The 25,433-nt window shown below is 57.2% G+C and overlaps 11 protein-coding genes across 11 annotated transcripts; 6 read left to right on the top strand and 5 right to left on the bottom strand.

Annotated features, from left to right (window-relative positions):
* Positions 1-151: 151 nt before the first annotated feature.
* INS49_002250 (uncharacterized protein) lies at positions 152-1,074 on the bottom strand (the record flags this gene model as incomplete). Its single annotated transcript, XM_043163064.1, has 3 exons — positions 152-442; positions 486-806; positions 877-1,074. The coding sequence occupies 3 exons, from the start codon at positions 1,072-1,074 to the stop codon at positions 152-154; spliced, it is 810 nt and encodes a 269-aa protein (XP_043031570.1).
* A 599-nt stretch (positions 1,075-1,673) lies between these two features.
* On the top strand, positions 1,674-2,809 carry INS49_002249 (uncharacterized protein; the record flags this gene model as incomplete). Its single annotated transcript, XM_043163063.1, has 5 exons — positions 1,674-1,779; positions 2,002-2,200; positions 2,294-2,371; positions 2,639-2,699; positions 2,771-2,809. 5 exons carry the CDS (start codon positions 1,674-1,676, stop codon positions 2,807-2,809), a joined length of 483 nt encoding a protein of 160 aa, XP_043031569.1.
* An 897-nt stretch (positions 2,810-3,706) lies between these two features.
* INS49_002248 (uncharacterized protein) lies at positions 3,707-5,437 on the bottom strand (the record flags this gene model as incomplete). The annotated part of the gene is made up of 1 exon (XM_043163062.1): positions 3,707-5,437. The coding sequence occupies one exon, from the start codon at positions 5,435-5,437 to the stop codon at positions 3,707-3,709; it is 1,731 nt and encodes a 576-aa protein (XP_043031568.1).
* A 2,066-nt stretch (positions 5,438-7,503) lies between these two features.
* Positions 7,504-8,387, top strand: INS49_002247 (uncharacterized protein; the record flags this gene model as incomplete). Its single annotated transcript, XM_043163061.1, has 2 exons — positions 7,504-7,599; positions 7,659-8,387. 2 exons carry the CDS (start codon positions 7,504-7,506, stop codon positions 8,385-8,387), a joined length of 825 nt encoding a protein of 274 aa, XP_043031567.1.
* Positions 8,388-8,666: 279 nt separating this feature from the next.
* On the bottom strand, positions 8,667-10,564 carry INS49_002246 (uncharacterized protein; the record flags this gene model as incomplete). The annotated part of the gene is made up of 3 exons (XM_043163060.1): positions 8,667-9,782; positions 9,841-10,280; positions 10,333-10,564. 3 exons carry the CDS (start codon positions 10,562-10,564, stop codon positions 8,667-8,669), a joined length of 1,788 nt encoding a protein of 595 aa, XP_043031566.1.
* Positions 10,565-12,199: 1,635 nt separating this feature from the next.
* INS49_002245 (uncharacterized protein) lies at positions 12,200-13,270 on the top strand (the record flags this gene model as incomplete). Its single annotated transcript, XM_043163059.1, has 1 exon — positions 12,200-13,270. One exon carries the CDS (start codon positions 12,200-12,202, stop codon positions 13,268-13,270), a length of 1,071 nt encoding a protein of 356 aa, XP_043031565.1.
* Positions 13,271-14,281: 1,011 nt separating this feature from the next.
* Positions 14,282-14,764, top strand: INS49_002244 (uncharacterized protein; the record flags this gene model as incomplete). The annotated part of the gene is made up of 1 exon (XM_043163058.1): positions 14,282-14,764. One exon carries the CDS (start codon positions 14,282-14,284, stop codon positions 14,762-14,764), a length of 483 nt encoding a protein of 160 aa, XP_043031564.1.
* Positions 14,765-16,135: 1,371 nt separating this feature from the next.
* INS49_002243 (uncharacterized protein) lies at positions 16,136-18,348 on the top strand (the record flags this gene model as incomplete). The annotated part of the gene is made up of 5 exons (XM_043163057.1): positions 16,136-16,387; positions 16,442-17,105; positions 17,187-17,278; positions 17,341-17,839; positions 17,912-18,348. The coding sequence occupies 5 exons, from the start codon at positions 16,136-16,138 to the stop codon at positions 18,346-18,348; spliced, it is 1,944 nt and encodes a 647-aa protein (XP_043031563.1).
* Positions 18,349-19,328: 980 nt separating this feature from the next.
* On the bottom strand, positions 19,329-21,285 carry INS49_002242 (uncharacterized protein; the record flags this gene model as incomplete). Its single annotated transcript, XM_043163056.1, has 4 exons — positions 19,329-19,618; positions 19,691-20,374; positions 20,533-21,120; positions 21,210-21,285. The coding sequence occupies 4 exons, from the start codon at positions 21,283-21,285 to the stop codon at positions 19,329-19,331; spliced, it is 1,638 nt and encodes a 545-aa protein (XP_043031562.1).
* Positions 21,286-22,923: 1,638 nt separating this feature from the next.
* INS49_002241 (uncharacterized protein) lies at positions 22,924-24,169 on the top strand (the record flags this gene model as incomplete). The annotated part of the gene is made up of 3 exons (XM_043163055.1): positions 22,924-22,949; positions 23,020-23,675; positions 23,745-24,169. 3 exons carry the CDS (start codon positions 22,924-22,926, stop codon positions 24,167-24,169), a joined length of 1,107 nt encoding a protein of 368 aa, XP_043031561.1.
* A 437-nt stretch (positions 24,170-24,606) lies between these two features.
* Positions 24,607-25,229, bottom strand: INS49_002240 (uncharacterized protein; the record flags this gene model as incomplete). Its single annotated transcript, XM_043163054.1, has 2 exons — positions 24,607-24,959; positions 25,064-25,229. The coding sequence occupies 2 exons, from the start codon at positions 25,227-25,229 to the stop codon at positions 24,607-24,609; spliced, it is 519 nt and encodes a 172-aa protein (XP_043031560.1).
* Positions 25,230-25,433: the final 204 nt, after the last annotated feature.

The raw sequence follows: 25,433 nt of genomic DNA, 5'->3' as shown, positions 1-25,433 counted from the left end.
AGGTCGAGGTGGGATCCAAGATGGGATCAAAGTCTGGGAGGGCGTTCCTTATGGTACAGATAGCCCTCCATCGAGACTCGCCGCGTCGACCTGAGCGATCTGCCTGGAACGAGCTTCTCCTTCATTATCACGCTTTCCTAATCCTTCTCCCTCACTCCCCGCGTTCCTCCTCCTCATCGCTCCACTGGACCTCTTCCTCACCTTGCTGGAATATCGCCTTCTCCATCAGTGCCAGCGTCTTGCGCACCGGCAGCCCGACCACATTGTCCACACTCCCCTCGAGCTTCTCAATCAGCACCAGGCCGCCGATCCCCTGCACGGCGTACCCGCCGGCCTTGTCGGCACCCTCGCGGGTGCGCACGTACGAGTCGATGACGTCGTCGGGCAGGCCGTCGTTCTCGCTGGCGAAGAAGACCCTCGTCTCCTCGGTGTGAGCGGCGATCTCGTAGCCCGGGTGCGACGCGTCGGCCTTGGGGGCGACGCACGACGGCGGTCAGGACCCTGTGCATGCGCGTGTCGCGCAGGTGGCGCAGCATGCGGACGTGGTCGGCCTCGCTGCGCGGCTTCTCCAGGATGCGCCCGTCCTTGGTGACGATGACGGTGTCGGCGGCGATGACGAGCTCCGGGTCGGCGGGGGTCTCGGCCTTGGACTCGGCCAGCTCCGCCTGCGTCCTGACGGCGGACTCGTAGACGTCCAGGCACTTTTGGCGGGCCGTTGCCGAGACGTACTCGTGGGGGGTGTATTCTTTCTTGGAGAGGTCTTCAGGTTTTGTGGAGGGGAGGATCTCGAGGTCCTTAAGGCCGACCTGTGGGCAAGAGCTGGTCAGCACGGAGGATGTTCCAGCTTCAAGCCGGGGAGCAATGGGTCTGGCTTACCTGTGCCAGGAGTGCTTTCCTCCTTGGCGAGGCCGAGGCGAGAATGACTCTCTTGCCCTTGAGATGGCTGATGATGGGCAGTTCGAAGGGGAGCGGCCCCTTTTTGACCGGGGCGCTCTGCCTCAGGCGGAGGCCATGTTCCCGGGCGGACTGGATGTAGTCTGGTGGGTTGTCGGAGGGTACTGATGTGTATGCCATGGCGATTTCGCGATTTCGCGATCTCCAGAAATTAGGCTGGAGGACGGTATGCGACGAGCAAATGTCTCCAGAATGTGTTCTCCCGTCTGGACTATGCGGTCTATCAAGCAGTTGAGCGGGTGGGCCAGCAGGTGACGTCTACCGGGAAAGAGCCAGACCCCACTAGGACCTAGCTCAGGGGTACTGCTGGCCCTACGTGGTCCCCAGGTGCCTGGCGCCCAGCGGTTTGATCTATCACTGGAGTCCAAGGTTCCCCGCAAAACGCTTGACAAGTTCCGGAAGGGCTGGCGGGAATGCAGATTGTGTCGGGAAACGTAGATGCAGCTGCAGGGATGCTGCGGATCTGCGACAGTACATCGTCTATCACATGTTTGCCTCGCTTCTCGCCCAACACTGCGCAGAGGTCACGCACCTCTGTCTCATTGGTCTCAGGTCCCTTGGTACTTTCCCAACAGGAAACCGTAACACAAGCAGGAGCGGGAGCAGGAGCTGAGCAAGAGAAAAGCAGGCTCATCATAATAAGCACATCCACTTCTCAGAACGGCGTCGGCATCTTGCGATCACATCTTCGCCCCGCGTATATAGCACATTTACCGATCATGTCTTCTCCCGACAAGTCATCGCCTCCACGCGACGGCGCCAACGGCCAAGACGAGAAGCCCCGGCTGACAGAGGAGCAGAAGCGCCAGAACCATATTTCCTCAGGTACGTGTTGATCCCACCGACCAAAGGCTGCCCCCTCCCCCAGATATACCTTGATTTATGTGGCATACACATACGCCTACGCACAGGCGCAGGCGCATGTCGATCCTCGGAGGACCGATGTACATACACATGTATATATGTACTCCAAGCCCGGTTCGCCACCCAGTTGTTCAGGTCTCGGTCTCGTCACCCCACCGGCGGCTGGCTAACATTCCCCCAAAGAACAAAAACGCCGTCAGGCCATCCGCGACGGCTTCGACAAGATGGCATCCATCGTGCCCGGTCTAGAGGGCCAGGGGCGCTCCGAGGGTCACGTACTGAATGTCTCGGTCCAGTTCATACTAGAGCAGATCCAGGAGCGCCGCCGGCTCGTCGAGCAGGTCGAGGCGAGAGGGGGCGTTGTCTCCGACGAGCTGAAGGCGTACGTGACAAATGAACTCGCCCATTGCTGTCCCCATCCTTTCCCACGTATCCCGCTATTTGAGGCGTCGGATTCCTGACCCGTGCAATGCAGCCCGCTCAATGTGGATTTGAGCAAGGTGAACCTTGAACATCTGCAGCAGCGTAACGGCGGCACCGGCGGCCCGGGGATGTGAGCGGCAGAGCCACGGGCTGCTGGGCCGAGTAACTACAGTCAGGCCGGCGAATCGAGCAGTCAAGCCGGTGGATGGAATAATCAAGCTGGCGGATCAAACAGCCAAGCCGGCGGATGGAATAGTCAACCCAGCGGATCAAGCGGTCAAGCCGGTGGATGGAATAGTCAAGCCGGTGAATCGAGCAGTCAAGCCGGCGGATCGAGCACAGGAGATGCATACGGAAACCAGAAAGCCCGCAGGTTCACTAACTAAATTACATCCAGCGCCCTCTGCGTTGATCTCTTGGAAGGCCCTGGCAGGGCCAAGGTCTCCACGGAGAAAAACGTAAGGACAGGTTCATGGCAGTTGGCAGACGGGAGTAGGCCAAGTGCAATAGGATGGGATCAAACGAACAGCGACGCATTGGTAAAGGTATGGTCACGTGGAAGGAGTAGTAGCATTGCGAGCATGTCTACTTGCAGAGGATGCAGAGGGATTGTCAAGATTTAATGGGCAGGTTCTCATACTGACTTGGTGGAGCGTGAGGATACCCAAGATTATCACCGGATGATAGCATTGACTATAGTCTCTGTTGTCTATGTAACAACAGCTAAAAATCATTGCAACCCCCTTTAAATGAACCTCAGATGGTGGACCGTACATGATTGAGTATCTCACATACATATGGTCTTGAGATGACGGCACTTCTTGAGGGGACGTCGAAATGCCCAAGGTGCTACATCGCTGCGCCAGTCAGGGATCGCGATTGTTCTGCAACAGCGCCGAGAATTATAATTTGAGAATGCGATGCCACAGTGTTCTATCAAATGAGCCCGTTGATCTCTCTTCTGAACCGCTTCTCGCCGGCCTCACGGTGACTTCGATCACGAAGCGCTTTTGCTTCTCTGTCGTTGGCGCAGGCACCTGGACAATAGACGAACAGAGCTTTGCTCGTTCACTGCGAGTGTTCGAGGAATTGAAATAATGAAAGAATTGCGGTATCTAGTGTAGTAACTCGCTTCCTTTATGGCCTTATTCAGTGCGTCTATTCCGTCTGACGCCCAATAACGCCATACAGTGTGCAAAAGTCATGACCGCTCCGATCCATTAAATACCATACGCCGTCAACCCAAGACGCAAATGGTCGCAAGTGGCCGCTGTAGTTGGGAGAATCGCAATTCACCAAATACACCCTGTCTGCTGATGCGCCGCGCGAAGGCTTTCCTTTCGCATCTCAACGACTCTCGGTCACACCATGGCTTGATGTGTAGTCGCGCTCTCTCATAGACTGTGGCAAGATGTCATGTTTGCTAACGCGGGGATCATCCCCGAGATCCTCTCCGTCTCTCCAATCATGGCTTCGGTATCCGCAGCGGATGCGCCTCCGTGTTGAGGACATAGTCATCCAAGCTGATCAAGTCGGGCTCCGAAAAGATGAGGTAGAAGTACTTCAGCGTCTCGGCCAGCCAGAAGCTCTCCATCTGGTCGAGCTTCTTGGGCGAGCCGCCCCTCGTGACGTCCTCGATGGCGGAGAAGCCATACTTGGTCTCGGTGACCTTCTTGATGCTCTGGAACATGTCCCACGCCATATCCTGCCACTTGGAGTCGCCCGTGATGCGGTACAGGTAGAAGAGGCTCTCGATAGCCTCGGGCCGCAAAAAGTACCCCGGGGAGTGGGCGCTGGAGAAGCCCTTGGGGAAGTTCTTGTTGCCCTCCTTCTGCCACCGCTCGTCGTCCCACGCGCACTTGCCCATGTTCGCCTCCTTGCAGGGGACCATTCCAAACTCCTCGGGCATGACCCCCGTGGGCATCGCCTGGTACGCCCAGGCGCAGCCGCGCGCCAGCTGAGCGCCGACCTCGAGGTCCTCCTGGATGTCGAACAGCTTCGCGCCGAGGGCGAACATGCCCCCCACGAAGCAGGTCAGGTGCTGGCCCTGTGGCATGAGGTCGATGACCCCCCTGCCGTTGGCGAGCACGGTGCCCGAGAAGAGGATGTCGACGTCGCTCTCCGTGTCCGGCAGCATCGGCCGGAAGAGGAGGAAGGCCTTTGCCGTGTTCACAGCCTTGACATACATCTCCATGTAGGATTCGTCCAGGCCGCCTAGCAGCGCATACATCTTTGGGAGGTACTCATAAAGCGAGTCGGCCATGGACCCGAGTGTGAATGAGCTATCAGGGGTAAGAAAGCCGTTCTGAACATCCACGAAGGTGGGCCACAGCCCCGGCAGTTTTGTGCCGTCCTGCGTCCGCTTGAGCTCTTTCTTGACTCGCTCGGTCGCGTCGAAGAATTTCGGATCTCCGGTCAGCTGCGAAAGCCGAGTGAATTCCATCGACAGGCTCCCGACGTTGGCGGAAATTTCGCGGTTGGAGGGGAGAAGCAGGCCCTCCTTGGCCCTCTGGAAGTTGAACGAGTTGGCTGGCATGCGGTTCGGGGTATCGAATGCGCTGTAGAGCATTTCGCCGAGCTCAGTCGCCTTCTGCAGGATGACCGTTTCGTTGCTGAGGTCATACGCGGCGAGGAGGCCGCCCAAATATCTGATCGTAGTTTCGAAGGTACTGCATATCTGGTGGTCCGGGTGGAAATCCCAGTCGATCGAGACAACCTGGTGAACGGCCTCCTTAAACTCCAGCTTCATATCCAGGATCCATAACGCGTCCAGAGAATCGACCAACGTGGCACCCCAGCCCGAGAAGCTATTTGCTCCCATCAGGGAGATGGGCTTGAGCTCATCATATCCCCACGCGTACTTCCTGTAGTTGTGCCAGCACTTCTTGAAGGTGTCCTTGACCTCCTTCCTTCGGGACTCCTGGACGCCCTGTCCCTCCTCGAATTCGAACTGTATTTTGGGCAACTGATGGGGAGGGTCCTGGGAAATGGTCTCGTACGATGAGACAGGGTATCTTTGCTTGCGGCTCGCCCAGTCATAACTGCTACGGACATATGCGTACGGGTGATTTATGTAGAGAGCGAGGTTTGACGACTCGAAGTAATCAGAGGAGAGAGTGAAAAAGGAGAGGGCCAAAACGAAGACAACAAACAATATCAGCCTGAGAGGCTTACGGTGGGTGCTCAGGATAGCCATTGTCTAGCAATGGGACGAGGACCCCGCAACGAAGCGAACCAAGAAAGAGTCTCGTATACTATGTGTCCCAAGAAAGGATGGACACGGTGCTCTGGAGAAAGCGAACAGGAAGGGAAGAAAGGAAAGACCTACATCTCCAGTCCTCTGTCAGACAATACGCTGGCAGGATGGGTCTCGTCCGTGGTCCCAGCTCCCAACTCCCAGCTCCCAGCTGCCCACCAACTGCTCCTGCTACCAAAGTTGGCAAACAGACAGGGATAGCTGTCGACCTCATGCGGACGCTGGATCTTCATTGCTTCTGAAGAAGCGCTCGACCCACTGGCGGGACATCGGAAACGAAAGGTGATCGGCAGCCCTGTTGCAGCCTGCAGGCTCTTGCAGTCTTGTCTTCGGGAGAAAGGCCATCTAGGCCCACCGTGGTTTCACGGCCGGGGAGCAGCGATATGCCATGATTCAACCAGAGGGCGGGCTTCGTATAGAACGGGAGGACGCGCCCTGCAGAGTCTGAGAAGCGAGCAGCCATGACATCATGGTCATGGCGGCTTCGTATTTAAGAAAACCGCCTGGGGTTCGTTACCGAGATCGAGAGACGCCTGTGGGCCCCGAAATAGAAGGCCTGGAAAAGGGGCTGCCCACACACACACAATCGATATGTGTGTTGTCAGATTGTGTGTCGCAACGGACAAGCGGGTCACGCCCTGGATCGGCAACCCGGGGGAGGGTGTGGTGCATTGCCATGCCCGGGCAGCCAAAGCCAATCTCAATCTCACTGGCCCGTCCCTGCTGCAGGCCAGACGCCTACCACTGGTGATTCGAAACAGATCAACAACCACGCTCTTTGAGTTCATACTTGATTGACTTGGTCGACATGTGATTCATAGACAAATGGTGTAGGATGAGAGCCCTCCAAATACAAAACCTGTGGACACGGGCGCACTCAACAGGCAGTCTCAGCCAGAGTTGAATCGAAATGACCTCTCGCCTTCGAATAACCTGGGCCATGCTGACAGGGGCCACAACGGCAGAGCACTCACGATCCAGCGGAACCAGTCTTTGATATCGTAGTCGCTCCGAACCCGCGGTGCCGGCCTGCGGCGATGTATTACCACATCGCGCGAAGAAAATTATTTTCAGTAAGCCATGATGACTGAAGGCCTCCTTGCCCTATAATCAACTTGGTTCAAGCCTGCGCCATCTGTGGATCGGATTCGAACCCGCGGCAGCCTTCACAAGGTGTAGTGCAAGCTTCAAACAGCCTGGGGCAGCAGTACTTATTAGGATCAAACCACACGTGCTCCTGGTACGCCACCTTCCTGCGATGGCTCCTGGTGACCGTGTGGCCACCTGTTGAACCGGCCATGGCGAAATGGGCACTCAGTCAGGGAGGGTTCCTGTACGTGGACAGATGATGCTGAGGAGGGATACCGGGCGGTAAAAGGTTGGGGTTCTGAGGGGCCGCGCCGTCAAATGAATTGCCGGGCGTCACGGCCCGGATTCAGGCTTGGCTCCGTGGTGGACTCGGGCTGGCCGGCCTGCTCGAACCCGGCTAACGAATCCGCTATTCCCCAGGTCAAGAACATACCGACCGCCCAGCTGTGAATCACTGGTATCAACGTAATTACCACATACGAGGTCGCCCTGCAGAGGCGCCTAACAACCTTGGAACTGTTTTGATGGTGACTGAACCTTTCGCTCGTGTTTGGTCCCATAGCTCTCGGCTGATGCTCTCCAAACATGCCCTGTTGTTGCGTTTAGTAAATTGAACCTTAATTAATGCAAAGACTTGTCCAGCACCTTGTCACCCATAAAAAGTCTGACTGTCAGCTCAGTGATGGGGCCTTGGGCTTTGAAAATTGGTCTTGCTACTATTACCTGGATGTTCATGGCCAGATCGATGCCGGTGGGTGGATCTAGGCTAGGTACCTAGCTAGGTACCTTGTAGGCGCCGACGGTCTTATCTTATCGGCCGCAGCCTTAAGATTTTCCCAGACAATTCCCCAGCCGATTTGGACTTACGACCATAACTGCTCCTCAGTGACCATTCAACACCGCGACAAACCGCAAAAATGTCGTCCATGCGAAATTCAATACAGCGCCGCTCGCATCGCGAGAGGGGTCAGCTCAAAGGCCGTGAGAAACTCGGCCTCCTCGAAAAGCACAAGGTGCGACTTCTTTCCACAGCCCGTCTCGGTCGACCGCGACCAAGCTGACACTGGATTAGGATTACTCCCTTCGAGCAAAAGACCACAAAAAGAAACAGACCGTCCTCAAGAGCCTCAAGCAAAAGGCTGCCGAGCGAAACGAAGATGAGTTCTACTTTGGCATGGTTTCCCGGGGCAAATTCTCCTCAGGGAAGCTGGCAGTGGGCAAGAAGTGGGACGGCACCGTGGCCGGCGACAGAGGAAATAAGGCCCTGGACGTGGACACCGTCCGACTTCTCAAGACCCAAGACATCGGCTACCTACGGACGGTGCGGAACGTCGTCGCCAAGGAGGTCAGAGACCTCGAGCAAAAGGCTGTGATCGCAGGGGCGTTTGCGGGCGTGGACGGCGATGGCGACGAGGACGAGGAAGACGATTTTGACAGTGACGAGGATGCTGCACCAAGGAAAGCGAAGCCACAATTAAAACCGAAGAAGATCGTGTTTGCCGCGTCAGAAGAGGAACTAGAGGAGAAAATGCCGGATCCAGAGGACAGCGACGACGACGTGGACATGGACGATGACGATTCCGAGCAGTCTGACAATGAGAAAGACCGCGAGGCAAGAAAGAGGGCACAGAACGCAGAGCGGCTACGTACGAAGTTGCGGAACGCAAGGAAGAAACTGAAGGCCCTCACGGACGCGGAGAACGAGCTCGAGCTGCAGCGGGCACGGATGGCGAAAACGGCGACGGTGGGAAGCATCACGAAGAAGGGCCAGAAGATCAAGGTTCGGGAACGCAAGAAGTAGAATCTTAGTGTTCTGCTCTTGCTGCCGCAGGCAGGGCCGTCGATGTTCAACCCCGTAGGACCATCAGAATCCGTCCTTTATACCCGGACATCGTGCCCTGCATGGGAGGTATCATGTTTGGGAATGAAAAGAAAATACAGAGAAGAACACTCCCCCAAAGACCAGCCTTTGAATGCATCCTTCGACTCGCTCGGAACCATTACCCGGTGTCTTGCCCGTTCGTTTTATTCATTCAATTCATACAATAATAACATTTGCCCGCTGTTCGCCATCACATACCTACAACTTCTCGGAAGTTATACACCTCGCGAACAACGATATACAACCCGTCAGCGCCTTGAACAGGACCGTCGCGCACCAGATGAGGCACTTGAAGATGACCCCCAGCAGCGAGATGATGGCCCTCGCGCAGCCGGGCATCTTGTCCTCGTCCTTGCTCCTCCTCTTGGAGTGCTTCTTCAGGTCGCTCGTCTGGCTCTCGAGGTCCAGCTCGAACTCCTCCATGCGCGCCCTGCCGGACTTCTTCTCCTTCTTGTCCCCGCTGTTGACGCGCGGGGTCATGCGGCTGAGGCGGCTGGCCCTCCCGCCCTGCTGGCCCTGCTCCCCCTGGCCCTGCCTGCTCTCGCTGCGCAGCGACGGCGGCGGCGGGTCGAAGACCTCGACGCGGCTGAACTCGCCGTCGGCGTGCGCGACGAGCATGAGCGCCGCGACGGCGACGTCGACCAGGTACACGGCGTCGATCTTGGCGGCGATGCCCGTGTCGACCTCGAGCCATCCCGTCCCCGTGCCGTCGCGCGTCAGCCGCGCCAGGTGCTGCGGGCTCTCGACGTGCTCGAGCGTGTACTCGGTGCGGCTCCACGCCGGGTTCCGCTCCACCGTCACGCAGAAGGGCATCGCCAGCGCCGGGTGCACCAGGAAGTGGTTCCCGCTGTCGTCGTCCCACACCAGCCGCGCGCACTCGCGCTCCGCCGTCGCGAACGCCGCCGGGTTCGTGTACCGGCTGTCCACCGCCAGCTTCGCCGCGGGCAGCGGGTACAGCAGCGCCACCAGCCCGTCGTGCGGCGCGTGGTGCCGCGCCGCCTCCTCCAGCGTCGTGCTCAGCACCTCCTGCCAGCCCTTGGTGGACGGCTCGCCGCCGACGCTCTCGCTGCTGCCGCCCCTGGGGCTGCCTGAGGAGCCGCCGTCCTTGGGCGGCACGGGCGGCTTGTACGGCTTGCTCGGGTCGAAGCGCGACAGCGAGACGTACGCCGACGCCGACGTCGGGTCCAGCTTGAGCCGGTAGAAGGGCTGCGACGACTTGGACGCCAGCGTGTAGATGGGCGTGTCCCGCTCGCTCGACACCGTGAAGGTGTACACGCGGCCCTCGGACGCCGGCGCCTTCCACCCGTTGGCGACCTTCCAGAAGTTTCCGCAGCTGCTCGGTGGTGCTCGGCTCCGGCGTCGAGGGCTTCACGTTCACCCGCGGCGGCGGCCACTTGCGGGTGGCCGTCTGCTGGTGGGTCCGGGAGCTGTTGGCGCTCATGGGGCTCCGCAGGGGGCTGGTGGTGTCCTCTGGATTCTCGGGCCTTTCCTCGGATGTGGGCGAGTATAGGCGGCGGCTGATGGCTCCGGCGGGGATGTTTGCTGGGTGGGTCGGACTTGACTGAGGAGGATAGTAGTTTTGCTGGGAGAGCGGGAGGTTGGGGTTGTATTCTGGGAAGATGGACCGCAATGGGGCCTCAGATGAACCCTCTCCATACTGTGTCGCTCGGTTGTCCAGCGGCGGCTTGGCTATCGAGTTCCTGGACCGGTCGCTGTTGGCCCGGACGAGGGTCTGAGCCTCCGAGAAGGCAGTGCCACACCGGGCGGGAGGTTCGGCCGTGACGACGGCGGCCGGCCGTTGTATTATGGGATCTGCCTGTCTGCTCTCGGAGGGCCACACGACTGTGCTCTCGCCTGCGTCTACAGGGCTCGGAGGCGCCGACTGAGGGGCCTGTGTGTGCTGTTGCAGAGGTCTTCTTGCCGTCGCGGACGGACATGTTGCGCTCTAGCGGTGTGCGTCTTCCTGCTCTGGATTGGGAGTCTCGAGGTGTCGAGTCTATTGACGGCCGGCCTGGCGTGGAGTTCTGGGTCCTGGATGGTGGGCGGTCCTTTGGGAACAGTGAGAATGTCCCTTGCTGGGAAGGTCCTGATGACATTTTGGGTGTCCTGCGTCTGCTTCGAGCAGATCTTCCGTCTCTGAGTCTGCCTTGCCCTTTCTATTCCTTTTCTCGAAGCGAGCACCCAGGCTCGGCGGGGAAGCTGGAGGTGGGATGATGGACGCCCAACCTACTACCGACGCATGTTGGCTGGTGAAGAGACAAAGCCTAAGACTGAAAAAGAGACTTCGAGGCTAGAATTCGACGGAACCAACACTCAGGAGTGGTAGGGAAGAGCACAGTGATTTACTGGTGGCCCGGCAGATGCGGAAAAGCAGACTATATCAGGATCTACAGAGTGTACATAGAGCCAACCGCCCAACTCAAGCTCGCGAAAGCGAACAAGCCTCTTGATTAGACAGAAGCCGGGAGGCACGCTAGATCCTTGCGCGGTGGGCGAAGGTCATTCGAGAAGCACATGGCGTCCGCACCCGCTCACCCGCAGCATATCTATGGTTATTTTAAGCGCTGTGGGTACATTGCCAGGCCTTGTCCGGGGGGCGATTGTGGACGGGACTCGAGTCCTGCCTGCTGGGCGGCTCTCTGGAACGGCAGAGCACACAGTCCATGTTGCCGTAGAGGAAGGTAGCGGACTGGGTGAGGAGTCGGGAGGCAGGTCCCTCTCGCACGAGATTTGCGTGCCGGTGGTACAAGGGCAGACACCGCTGTCGTTCGAAATAGCAACAAGAGGGACAAGACCGGGGTGGTGTAAGTGGTGTCAGGGGTTCGTGTCCAATCATTGGCCCCGTCACGCTGCAGTTAGACGCCCGGCGACCAAAGAGGGCAGGTTTCGCGCGGGGAAGGGAGATCAGCGTCCGTTTTGTTCCCTGCCGTCGAGCCTCGCCCGTGATTGGGTTTGTTGAAATTTCCCGCCAGCAATCCCTCTGATCTGGGCCGCTCACACTCTGGCCCCTCGCCAAGCCGGCGGCTTCAGCGCTTGCGAGGGAGACGGTCGGCCTCGACTACTCTCGTCGGGGGGGTGTCGCCGGCCGCCCGTTTATTTAAATGTGTGAGGCGGCGGCCGCATTTGAGGCCGGTCGTGAGGAAGCTTTTTACCCAGCGTTTTTGGCCGTTTCTTCGCCGCCGGCATTGGCGCTGACAGGCGCATGCGGTGGGCGGCTAGTGAAGCGCAGATGGAGCCCTCATGGGACCAAGTGCTGTGCTTGCTGCTGGCAGGTGAAGAGACAGAGGAAAGACAGTGGTGATGCCCGACATAAAGCGGCCAGGTTTCCTGCAATTGACACGTGCAACCCCAGATTCCCCTTTCGGATGCTGAATCAGTCTCAATGCCACCCGATCGCCATCTTTCCGAGCTCACAGGGCACTCAGATGCCAAAGTAGGCAAGGTCTGTGGTGCCCTTGGCCTTGTATGTCTCACATTCTTGTCGAAGGTCATTGGTCCACGATGTGGCATCTGCAGAGCAAGAGAGCAAGCAGGCTGTGCTGTGTGTCCAGTTCAGGAGTACTCGCGTAGGAGCTATGGTTTGTATGCCTCCATTTTGGTCACCGTCATTGCTTCCTTCTCGAGCCCCTTACCATTCGTCTTCAGGAGGTCGGTCGGATCTCCGTAGGCCAAGATCTTGTCAGCCCGTTGGTGCTGGTCGGTGGGGGCCGGGGGCCGTGTCTCTGAGTGACATGCACAAACCTCCGACCTCCACCTCTCTTCTCCGGCTGCCGTACTCTTGTCACATCCGCGACCGCGCACACCCGAGTGCTGCATCTTTCGGTCTGCCCGCGGCTGTGATCGCCAGACTCCTCGATATCCAGCACCAAAATGTTGCTGCCAGCATGATGGCTCAAGTCCCAAGTGACTCCAACGATGTCGGCATCAGCCTGCCAAGCCATGCGTTAGGCTCACCAGCTTCTGCCGCTCTTCAGATCATGTCCGATCTGCACTTCGAGACACCCAAGTTCCTGCCCATGTACAACGAATTTCAAATCGAACCGAGGGCAAAATATCCAGCCTTGCTAGGTGATATCGGCATCGCTGGTGACGACAGCCTGTTCGACTTCGTGACCCGGCAGCTGAGCCAATTCGAGGTCGTCTTCTACGTGCTTGGGAACCACGAGCCGTACCCCAGCAGATGTGAGGATGCCGTGGCAAGAATGGAGGCCTTCGAGAGATTAATTGCATCCAGGAAAGTACTTGAACAACAACAGAACGAAAACGGTCACTTTAGCCTCGGCCGATTCGTCTTCTTGAACCGCAGACGATTTGACCTTTTGTCCAAAGTGACAATCCTGGGCTGCACGCTCTTCTCTCATATATCCGACGAACAGCGCAGCACAGTGAGCCTGTTCGTCTCTGACTTTTCCAACTTCGCGGACTGGTCCGTCGACAGACACAATGCCGCGCACCAGGCCGACCTTGACTGGCTCAACGCCGAGGTCGAGACCATCGCCAGGGACGAGCCGCAACGCAGCATCGTTGTGCTCACCCACTACAGCCCGACGGCCGCCCCGGAAGCCAACGACCCGGAGCATGTGGAAGACTCGCGAGGCGTGCAGTCCGCCTTCGTCACGGACCTCCAGAAGGAGCCATGCTGGATGTCGACCTCGGTCAAGGTCTGGGCATTTGGACATACGCACTACAACTGCGACTTTTTCGACGGCACGACGGGGAAGCTGGTTGTCGCGAACCAGAGAGGGTATGGGCGGGAGGACATTTTCAATTTTGATAGTGAGAAGACCATCGGCATCGTGTGAAACGGCGCTCGAAGACCATCGATTTGCTAGACTACGGCCTGGTTGTTGCAAGCCTCCCTCCACATTGCGTGTCACAAACGTACTAACACATCATATCCTGCCAAAAATGACAACACTCGTCACACCTCTCCGTTGTAGATATAGCCTTGTGTCTAGCTGACAGCTATGACAAGAACTCTTGGAGTTGGTCTCACTTGTACCTTGACGGTTACTCCTACCTCGACCCAAGCCATTCGTCAGACTACTGTGTGCCGACTGGCTCAAAGTGCCCGGTTCTACCAACCGAGATTTCTTTTTCTTCAACTCTTATATATATTCTCTCTTTTAGTTTTCTATCTTCCAATGTAAGTGTCTCCATTGCCTTTTTAAACCTCTACCACCCTCTTCTATCTCCAAAAGTTTAGGTCTCTACAAGTAAGCACCCCGTCAGCCCAATAGTGCCACACCGGAGGTGGGTCGTGTACGTCTGACTTGCACAAACCCTTGACCTCCACCTTTCTCAACCCACCCCCCTCTGTCCTGGCAACAAGGCCTTGAAGATGCTGCCACTGCATCAGGTATCCTGTCTCTCGATTTCACAATCTTCGCCTGATTCGTGTAATACTGGAAATGGACTCGTCCGGATACACTCGTCTTGACCTCGAAAGAGACGCCATCCGGCTGCTCAGGCTCGAGAAGGGCTATTCTGCCGAGCCCTTACGCTGCGAGACCTAGGAACCCTTCTTAGAAAATTTCGCTCCAGTCAAGCGGGCGATCCAAGAGACCGTATCTACGCATTATTAGGAATCTCGTCCGACGCTTACATCGAGGCAGTAATCCCACCGGATTGTGGGGCTGACATGTATACGGTTGTTCAACGCACCATTTCCCATCTATTATTTAAGGACCGGGACCCTGCCGCACCTCCCATCTCCTTTCTGGGGTCTAGACGACTTCTTTGACGCCTTGGAAGACCTGCCTCCTCGGGTACTTGGATGGTACTACCTGAATGAATCCCACTAGCAATACAAGATGTTTCAAGCAATGATATCCTCCCCAACATCGACCAGTACGACGAGTTTGACCCCACGGGGCTTGTCATCACCGCCGCTGATAGCCACTCCGTCCGCGGAGGACAAGGCCATGGTCCGGAGTATTCACCGCAAATTCAATCCACCCGCTTTCGAGGGTTCCATACTTGCTGTCGCGCTCGAACATAACAAGCATGATATTGTCGAATTACTGTTGGCCCGTAGGAGTCTTAAAATTGACTCCAAAGAATCTCCGCATCCACTGATGATCGCGATGAAACGAGGAGCTCACGTCAGAGCCATACTCGCCAGAGACGACATCGATATCAATGGCTATTTCGACACAGGAGATACCTTGGAGACCCCACTGACTATGGCCGCAAAGCTCGGCAGGCTACGCATAGTCGAGTCGCTCCTGAACCGGGGAGGTATCGATGTGAACAAGAGGAGCAATTGCGCTGCAGGCCTGAGGCTTTCGGCCTGAGGCTTTCGGCACTGGCTATAGCCTCGTGGAAAGGCGATGAGGCTATGGTGAAGATATCACTGTCTCATATTGACATCAACACCATGTGTGAGTCCCATAAGATGCGAGAGAAGGACAACCCAGCCTGGCTTGCCGCACGGGACGGCCACACGAACGTGGTGCGAATGCTCCTAAGCCAACACAAAGGCACTGATGTCGAAGAATGTATGGCAGTCGCAGAAGCCAATCAATATGGGACTCCAGATGTTCTGTTTTGGCCAGGTGTTGATACGAGCACCTTGCTACAGTTCTTCCCATCTACTGTCAGACAAATGGCGGCCCTGAAAGACGCGCCCGAAGCGGCGCCGGAAGGCTCGACTGAAAGCCAGAATAGCAAGTAAACTGGCAGCAGCTTGGCATCACTGACAGATAGACACGCACTGAACCATTCCGTGTCCGAGACGATCCACGTCGGATGGAGATGGTGGAGCAAGGAGCTCGAAAGAAGCGTCCATACACCCATTCATGTCAACTATGTGCTTGTTTAGACTGCTTCAAGCGGACTCTCCTCAGCACACCTTGAGACGGATGTGAAGGCTGATGGCATGGTCTATTGCACTGTCAAGGTAGGTTATTGCTGCCCGTGGCTACACACTTCCGAGTCTCACTCTTGAGGCTGTAGTAGCATCCACCTTCCTCGGAGGCTAACTTCTTTTGAGCCAGTGATGTTACTCTGAGTTATGCATGTAGCCGTTCAACAAAGGAAGATGAGACATTCTTCAGTTTGAGCCTAGATCATAGCAGTGCCTGAGGGGGCTCAAGAGCCCAATAGAACCTGGCTAGTAGAAGCTTGGGTCTGCTCACTGTTTAACCATTTGGGTGGGGATATCTCTTTCTCTGGCTATGTGACTCCAGACTACACTTGTGGATGTAAGCACTCTCCTCTGTGATTCGACTGGCGATGAGCAGGAAGCTGACATAGTGTGGAGCATATGTTGCACAGAGAATGATAGGGAGATGTGTGCTCGTGTATTTTGGCTGGGTTCTGGAACTGTCTAAGGCAGGGAACACGGGTGCCGGCTTGATACTGTCAGTGAATAATTTGGCTTCCGGGGGTCCTCACATTCACTATCGTTGACCCCCTCCCCTCCCAGAACCAGTCCTGTCTGATAGTCTTCCCAAGTTTACAAATTCACGTGGTCTTCAAATACTAGCCCATAGTGTCCCACTGCAGTTGTTGACAGGTCACCTGGCAGAATAAGTCAACAGGAGTTTGCCTCCTCTGTTTGCTTCCCTACTACCCCACACACCATTTCTTCTTTCTCCCTTTGCACCTTACAAACCCCAAGCATCACTTGTCTTTCAATCAGAATTCATTGTAACTTGACCATCATGCCGTTCTTGCAGGCAGAGGCACCCCCTCACGTGCCTGATGAGGAGACCATGGAGTATCTCCTCGGCGAGGAGAACAAGTCGACAAAGAGAGCAGCCAAGATCTCGCCTTTGCAGGATCTCGAGCCCGACGTCCATCAGAGAACGGGTCTCATCACCCTTGGCAAGCTGCAGAAGAGAATCCAGGGAGACCCGTGGGGTTACTACTTCTCATGGGCTGGCAATGTTTCTCACCCGGATGACGTGCGTGTGGTAAGTTATCTCTCAATCCGTGCTAACAACATATGTTAACCATTGAGAAAACAGAAAGACATCGTGACCTCCCTTTGCGAGAGACTACAGCAGTACAGTATCCAAGAGACGGACGATGTGAAGGCAATCCGACAGCTTCTCGCGATGGTGCCGACCACCGACGTTCTAGCAGTCGCCAAAGCACTCGCTGAAGACAGTGAATACAAAGTCCTTGCAGACAACGACAACGAGACTGTGGTTATCTTCCGCATCGGTTCAAGGGCCGTCCGTCTGATGCAAGCCAAAGATGTTGATGTTGACGATCCGAAATCCTACGGAGCCACCAAGCGAGCTGATTCATCCGCCGCCGAGGCAAAGCAATACACTCCCGATCCACCCATGACCGTTGAGTTGCAACAGTACCTCATGGCCCTTGCAATTGTTGAAAAGGATGATTGGAAGGATCTGAACAAGCGCAAGGAATCAACCAGACTGAAGCGGGAAGAGCTTCAGACTGCGGATTTGGACGAAGAGTCGAGGAAGAAGAAGCGGATTCAGCTGCGAAAGGACACCAACAAATACAACAATCATTGTGCAAAGTTCTTCCTCGGACTCCGAGACGCTATCAGAGAGGACTATTGGTTGCTCAAGACGCCAGTCCAGCGCGAACAAATTCGAAACGCGTCGCAGGCAGCTGGTCTCGCCGAGGACCGGGACTTTTGCAGACAACCTGGAGACCGTCAAGGAGAACTGGCGGCCGCACTGGAATAGTTCGCGGCTGGCCAAAGACTTGTTCACCACTACCTGATCGACCAGACAGCGGCTGAGCATGCTTGGGCCCTGGTTGAGGAGGACGTCTTCGTCGTCACCGACAAGAAGCGCCAGGTGGTCTTCGCGAACCTGAGAAGGGGGGTGAGATTCTATTTGGAAAGGAGGCCATGGAAGTCTTGATCAGGTGCCTGGACATGTGGAAGTTCTTCAGCCCTCTTCCCGCCCCCGAGTCCTGCCGCCACGTCGTCGACAACTTCATCCGCCGCCAGCACCCAGACCTAGACCCATCCGCAGTGACTATTGATCGCCTCGCCAACGCCGTCATAGCTGTTGCACACTACGGCTGCTGGGCTCACAAACTTGATCCTCACGGGAAGGATATCGTGCGGACTATGGACGCCAGATTCGGGAGGACCCCCTGTGCCGAATACCCCCCTGTTGTGTTTCCTGACTTCGCCAAGGCGGCCCTCGGCATGGCAAGCAAGATCACCAGATTCCTGACCAAGCCGCTGGATCCTGAATACTATGAGGACTGTGTCAAGATGTTCCAGAACCTGCCTGAGCTTGCACGGGTGTCCACAGACGAGGAGGACTTCATCAGCCTCTTCGCCTTTGGAGTCAATGGCTATACACAGCGCCACAGAGACGTGAAGGACATCAGTGGAGGACTGACCGGATTGTTCTCCACGGGTGATTATCAAGGTAAGAACAGAGATGTCCTGCATACCTTTCATGTCAAAGAAACTTAGACTGATGGTGTTTCTGTCTTCAAAGGCGCCAACCTTTGTGTGCCAGAGCTCGGTATCAAGGTGCCCTACAAGCCCGGAACATGCGCCATCCTGCGTGGAGGCGACCTAGACCACTTCGTCCGAGACTTCAAAGGCACCCGGTACTTCATCATCGCCACCAACCACGAGAGCAGCCGCCAGTATGCGCTCTGCAAGATGGGCGACCCCCGGGCCCGGTCTCTTCCGGCCAAGCCCAAGAGTGACTCGCCGCAGGGCAAAGACAGACGCCGTGCGTCAGACGAGGCGCTGGATTTCGACACTGACGAGATGAGCGAGGATTCGGACGACGGTGGTGGCTTCGAGGCCCCGTGTATCAACCACCGCACTGACGAGGACGACTTGCCCGTGTATACCAACAGGGATCTGCATGGCCCCAACGTCTTGTACTCGAGCAGCAGCAGCGAGGCTTCTTCACTGGACTAGGCATCCAAGGGAGGAGTAACTCGGTCGAGTAAGAGGCGGAAGATGTGAAGAAGAGGTTGGACAGGTCACCGGAGTCAGACTCAGGTGTTCGTTTCTCAGTGATGCCGCTCCACCATCGAAGTGTCTGACAGAGTTTAGAAATTAAGATGTAATTTAATCACAGTTCTAGATGACTTGCCTCTGAGACTGAATAGTACCCCAGAAGTGAAACCCCGTTAAGCCTGACTTAAACTCCTTGCTCGAAGACATATAAAAGGGCCAGAACTTGAGGATTTCTTCGTATTTGTTTCCCAGTCTATTCCCAAACAACAATTCATTCCCACATCCAGAGGTTCGAATCAGAGAATCAACAAGAAATCCAAACAACGAAGTCCACCCTCAAGGTCCGCACACACAAAAAGGCCTTGCAAGGCAAATACAGCTACCACTCAAACCTACAAGCCACAAGAAACGAAAATTCCCACGTCCGTCCCCAAGCAGGGTGGCTCCAACACCACCACTGGCGGTTCTAGCACCGCCCAAGGAGGCTCTACCACCGACAAGGGAGGCGTGGTGTCTGTGATGGCCGACATATGCCAGAAGCGCCTGGATAAGACTTGCGGCGGTTGCGGATCGAGTGGCAGCAGCGCCGGCCAGGGCGAGGACTACATCCGACACTACAAGACGCCCACGAAGAAGTAGGGCATGGGCGGTTCGCTAAGTGTGGAGGGTCCAACAAGCATAGCCACATAGTCAAGAAGCAATAATCAAGACTTGATCGAGGAATGATGCGTAATATCTTTATATGTGTGATACTGTAAGGGTATGCGTCGCCAACAAGGCCTCTAGTGAGTCTAAGAAAAATGCCCAACCGCTTGCATGCTTTGCACATATAGATATGAAAATATTTTCCGGCCCATTCCTAATTTCCCAAGTTTAAAACAACAAGCAAAGCATATGCATGAAATCCAAATCGCCGTCTTTCATCTCTTGTAGTCCTCCTAGGAACCGAAATGAGGCGCGTTGAGGAACAGACCCATGAGGATGCCGCCCAGCGTGCCGGCAATGGGGATGGTGGCGATCCAGGCGATGACGAGCAGGCCGACACGCTGGAAGTTGACGGCCTTCAGCGTGCCGTTGCACAAGCCGACGCCGACGGTGGCGCCGGTGATGCACATGGATGTGGACACGGGGAGGGAGAACTGCGAGAAGACCAGGACGGTGACGGCGGCGCCCATCTCCATGGAGCAGCCACGGCTGGGGGAGTGATATGTGATCTTGTTGCCCATGACTGTTTATGATGAGTTAGTTGTCAGATCTCCAGACGGTGTTGCGTTGATTGACCGGATGAAAAGTGACTTACCCTTCATGATGTTGTAACCGTAGGTGATGAGACCGAGAGAAATGGTGGCGGACAGGACGGCGAGCTGCCAGATCGGGACGGGCGCCTTGGCAGCGGCGGCCTCACCCGTTGACCAGGCCGAGTAGATGACAGCCCAGGGACCGACCGAGTTGCCGATATCGTTGGCGCCGTGGGCGAAGGAGGCGGTACAGGCCGTCAGAACCTGCACGAACGAGTACGTGTGCTCGACCTCGTTGGGGTACTTCACGGCGTTGGCGTAGACGCGTTCCATGCGCGCACCCTCGGGGGTGCCAGCGTGTCCGGACTGCGCGGCGTGGATGTCGTAGTGCAGGCCGTAGAGCAGTCCGACGGTGACCATGGCCGGGATGCGCTTGCACAGCATCTTCATGTTGTGGAGCTCGTAGATCTGGCCTGCTCCCATGGGGTTGTCGCGCAGCGTGCGCATAGCCCAGCCCAGGGGCCCGCGCTTCTTGAGCAGCTTGGCGCGCAGCCTTTCCTCGCCCTGCTCCTGGAGCTCCTTGTAGGTGAGCTGCTTGGTCTCGGAGTTGACGACAGCCTTTTCCTGGTCTGCTTGCTTCTCGGCCTGGGTCGAGTCACCGCTGATGGATCCCGGGGAGGTGTGGGTGTTGTCGACATCATCCCCATCCTCTTGGACGACTGCGTAGTTGGGCACGATGGCGCGCTCTGCCCCCGCGACGACAGGGCGGCGGAAGAGCAGAGGACCCTGGAGGCAGTGCCACCACCTGACAGAGGCGTCTCTCTTGACGATCTTGGCGTGGACATATGGGGACGAAGAAGAGGGCCGCCAGCAGGGCGACCCCACCACCGGTGCCCATGGTGACTGAGGCGACACCAGTCGGGCTTCTTGTTCAGGCCCAGGTTGGGAGAGCCCTTGTAGACAATGGAGAGCGTGCAGATGGTACCGGCGATGAGGAAGAAGAAGGGCGAGGTCCAGACGGCCCATGGGACCGGGTTCTTGCGCATGTGCACGACCAACTTGATGAGCATGAAGATGGTGGCACCAAAGCCGGCAGAGATGGCCGGGGCCATACCGAGACCTGCGAAGATGGCACCCAAGCCCTTGCCGTCGTTCCAACCCCACTGGACCTCTGAAGCACCGACAGTTGCGACACCGACACCAGCAACGGCCGAGATGAGGGAGTATGTTGAGGAGACGTGGGCAGAGTGTTTTGTGCACCACATGACCCACGACGAGGCAGCGGCAAGGGCGCACGTGAAGGCGAGCATCTGGACTCCGGCATTTCCCTGGAAGGCAGCGTTGGGGATAATTCCATTCTTGATGGTGTCGGCTGTCCGGGCACCGACGGTGATGGCTCCCAGCATCTCGAAGACGGTACCGAAGATCATGGCCTGCCTGTATGAGATAGACCTCGAGGACACACTGGTTGCCCAGGCGTTCGCGACATCGTCTACCAGGCTCGGTTAGCACACCCAAGGCCGGGAGACGGGAGAGGGAGGAACGGCCAAGAAGGAGGCCAAGCTGTGGGAAGAAGCTTACTTGCGCCATTGTTGAAGGCATCGAGCATCGCAAAGAGCGTGCCGATCACAAAGACGTAAGTATATTGGTCAAGCATTTTGGCGGCTGATGACAAGATGCAAGCCTAGAAATATTGTCTTGGGGTTGACGCTGTGTGCCAGGTCTCGGAGCATGGGCGCATGTCGAAGGGTGGGCGAGAGGCAAGACATTATATACCGCCTCTGCCATGCTGCTCCTCGTCCGCCGCTGGGAGAGAGGGAGGGCGCACACGTGCTCCAAGACCGAGTTTCGCCTGGACCCCACCGGCCATCATGCTATCCCATGGGCGTCCATTACCCCCCGAGGATGGCGAGTCTGATGGGCGTCGTTGCCCACTTTGGTGTCCATATCCGTTGGGTCCTCCTGCCCACTAGGGGCTTCGACAAACCGGCGGCAGGATAGGCACACCCTAGCGGAAGGGTCCGCCTCGAGGCTTGGTCGTTGGCCAAGGCCGGCCGTGGCAGCCATCGGTGTCCTCAATTGGGTGTCTGACCAGAATCATTGTCGAAGGATGGGCAAATCTCTTTGACTTGGCAGATCCAGCAGGCTGGACTGGGCGTGGAAGCCAAGAGATGTACGGAGGAGGTTTATATGATTCTGGGATGGTGTCCTGCTCGAGGCTCTGGGCGAGCCTTGGCGACGTGGGCTGCGTTCGCCTATAAGATGCCTCTGGTCGCCCACGTGGGTAAGCTTTGCCATGGCCTCTTCTCCTGTTTGACATTGACCCGACCCAGCACCCAAGCGACGGCGAAGGCAGATCGTGGCCATTTCTGTCCGGCTCGACGCCCAACGGCCCAGCCTCCCAAGCCTGCTTCCCACATCAACCCCCTTCAGCCAAGCAGCCCGAGTCGATGTCGGCCGCCCATTCCCATGGTTCGGTCGGCTGAAGCCAATTCGCGCATGCACAAAAGTACTTGGCCGACTAGGCGCATGTCTCGCCTCGCTGATCCACAAGCTGAGCATCTAGGCGCGACAAACGATGGCAGGCGTTAGATGGGCCATGGTCTAGCACGCGGCCGGGCTGTTCACGAACCAAGCACCGTCGGGCGGTGGTGCGCATCGCTGTGCGATCTGCGATCCTCTATAATTAACAGGAGCACGTGCTTGCTCTGCACGGCTGCAGACCCCGCCAAGGCGTCCAAGTCGGACCTTAATTATCGTCCTTGAATCGCCATTTTTGACACTATTATTGGAAATCATGCGGCAAAATTCGATAGACTGGATGCGATATTTGTGAGCAGGCTGGAATATCGATAAGGGAGGTGCATGAGGTCGCAACAAGCGTTGGAACCGCAGTGAATGAGCCGTTTCTGTGCCCGACAGGCCTCGGCTCCGATCACCTCCACCCCAGGCTGACCCAGGCTGACCCAGGCTGACCCAAGCTGCCGGCTCGGCTCTCCGATCAGCGACTTCGGACCTCGATATCATGCTATTCCAGCTCGACAAGTGACAGGAGTTACGAGCAAAATTGATGTGTAGACTCACAATGGCACGGTGTTCTTCATCGGAATCTAGCTCGTTCATCCCGAATCCACCAAATTCGGCCGTCCAGACGTGAACTTCTCAGAGACAGCGTCGCTTGCTTGCACACCACCAGCCTCGGCCCACGCGTGGTACGACCGAAACTTATACCCAGTCTCGGCCGTGTCTGCGACCACCACCACAACCAGCAGGCCGAACCAGACCGTCCCATACCATGTCCTCCCAGATCGTAGTCATAGGGTTCATACACCCCCACTCCTCGCCACCTGATCCTCTTGCAGCCCAGCAGAACTAACACACCATGTCTCAGCGCCGGCGTCACCGGCCTGAGCTGCGCCATTCAGCTGCAAGAAGCCGGCCACGCAGCGGCAGGAGCGAGTGAAGTCACCATTATCGCCAGGGACTTCCCCACGCCATCCGCCCTCGTCGATCCCAAGGCCCAGATCAACTTCACCAGCCCCTGGGGCGGCGCACACAACCGATGGGTGCCGCCCCCTGTCGACGGGCAGGCCCAGCCCAACGACCTGCGGGATCACCGCCTCGCCCTAGCCACTTTCCGCCGCATGAGGTCACTGCAGGGGTCGAACCCCGAGGCAGGTATCACCTTCATGAAGGGAGTCGAGTATCTGGAGAACCCTGCGCCTGAGTATCGAGCGCTGACCCGCGAGCATGGCGAGGGAAGTGCAAAGGCTCTGGAACTCGAGGGCTTCCGCGTCCTGGAGAGGAGCGAGCTGCCGGATGACAAGATCAGCCTGGGGATCGAGTACGACACGTGGTGTGTCAACCCTATGGTGTACTGCAGCTTCTTGCTGAACAGGTTCGTCTTCCGCGGTGGCCGGATCCTCCGGAGGGAAATCAGCCGGCCCGAAGAGGTCTATGAGATGCGTGATCTAGGCGGACCCGTTAAGGCGGTAGTAAACGCCTCAGGCATGGGATTCAATGACCCGAAGTCGTATATCATCAGGGGTACGCCGTCCATTCCATTTACGTCCACCCGTAGCGGCCTCGGTGTGAGCTGACATCGGAGGAAACAAGGACAAACATGTCTCGTTGCCAACCTTTGCCACGAGACAGTAACCAGGCAAAATGCAGACGGCAGCTGGACATTCTGTGTACCACGGAACTTCGAAGGCGGGACCATAATAGGTGGCACCAAGGAGCCGAACAGTTGGGACACAGAGCCGTCATTGGAGGTCAGGGAAAGGCTGGTGCGGGCTTTCGTGGCCACGCACCCCAAGATTGCGGACGAGTCTGGCTCCGTGCGAGTCCTGAAAGATGTCGTAGGGCGACGGCCAGCCCGTCAGGGCGGGGCAAGGCTGGAGAGTGAGGAGGTTGCCCCTGGAAAGATAGTTGTGCATGCGTATGGCCTTGGCGGCAGAGGATATGAATTGTCCTGGGGTGTCGCGGAGACAGTTCAGAAGCTGCTCGATGAAGCCAGCCCTGCCAAGGCCCGAATATGATCATCTACGGCCTCGCAGCCCCTGCGATTCTGAAGTCAATACATGTACTATGAATACGACAGGAAATAACTCACATGATCCTCATGATACCACGCTGAGTTACAGCACCCAACAGGTCGTCAAATAGAGCTGCAAACTGTCACTTGAGGTTCTTGAGCAGCGCCACAGTCTCCGCCCTTTTTGGATATCAGATCTATTTCCACCACCGTTCGTACATATGTACACCTTGTGTGGCTCGTCTAATCCAGATGCCTCTAGAGTAGCGTAGCGCAATTCAACCCAGGTCATCAAGTCGCTGGACATGCCCGGAACCATCTTCCCCCAAAACGCCGAAATATGCAAGTCCATCAACACACCCGACCTCTCCGACGGCCAAGCCGTGGGCGTCCGTCCCTTCAGTGTCACCCGCCGGCCCATCCAGAAGGTCCTCCGCCTCACTACTTCCTGCCCGGCTCTTCCTCCCCCTCGAACCTCCTCCTGCTCCCGGACGCGAAGCCCCCGACGCGCTCCGCCCGCGTGAGCTTCTCCTCGGCGGCCCGCCGCAGCTGCTCCTCGCGCTCGCTCTCCTCGAGCCCCCACCACTCGCGCATGAAGCGCTGCTGCTCCGCCTTGCGCCGCTCCTTCTCCTGCCTCTCCCGCGCGCGCTGCCTCCTCGCGAACCAGTCCTCGCGCGCCGCGTCCTCCTCCTGCGGCGTCGCGTGCGCCTTCATGCACGCGTTCATCACCCGGTGCGGCTCGCGGCAGGCGAAGGGGACAGAGAACGTGCGGCCCAGGGCGCAGGCCGCGAATGCTGTTTGCGGGGCAAGCAGTTAGCTAGCCGTGCTGATTGCTCAAGTGGAGGAGGCGTGGGGGGTTGGCGGGGAGGGGTTGCCAAGATTGTTTCTCTGTATATACCTTTTATCTCCGGCCCGCAGTAGCCTCGTATCCTCTCGTAGAATATCTCTCGTACTTGTGCCTCTTGCGACGCGGATAGGGGCAGTGGGTTGCGCGAGGGCATCGGCAGTCGCCCTGTCGACGTCGAGTCCGGGCCGGCGCCCGATGGTGATGATTCGGCGGCCATTGTGGCCATTGACAGACAAGGTTGTGGTTCGGCTGGGTCGTAATGCGGTGCTCGGACACGGTGGTTTATGGTATCGGGCCAGAAAGGGCTGCTTCGCGACTTTATGAGGTGGGAACAGGTCGTGTAAGTGGGTAACAATGGGTGGGCTTGATGTCTGATGTTGAGCTTAGATCGACTGATTTGGACGTCCGAAATCGAATCTGC

Source organism: Diaporthe citri, assembly GCF_014595645.1.
Source record: "Diaporthe citri strain NFHF-8-4 chromosome Unknown scaffold_1, whole genome shotgun sequence".
Taxonomy (NCBI): domain Eukaryota; kingdom Fungi; phylum Ascomycota; class Sordariomycetes; order Diaporthales; family Diaporthaceae; genus Diaporthe; species Diaporthe citri.
Note: the sequence above shows the minus strand (reverse complement) of the source record. Positions and strands in the feature narration are given on the sequence as shown.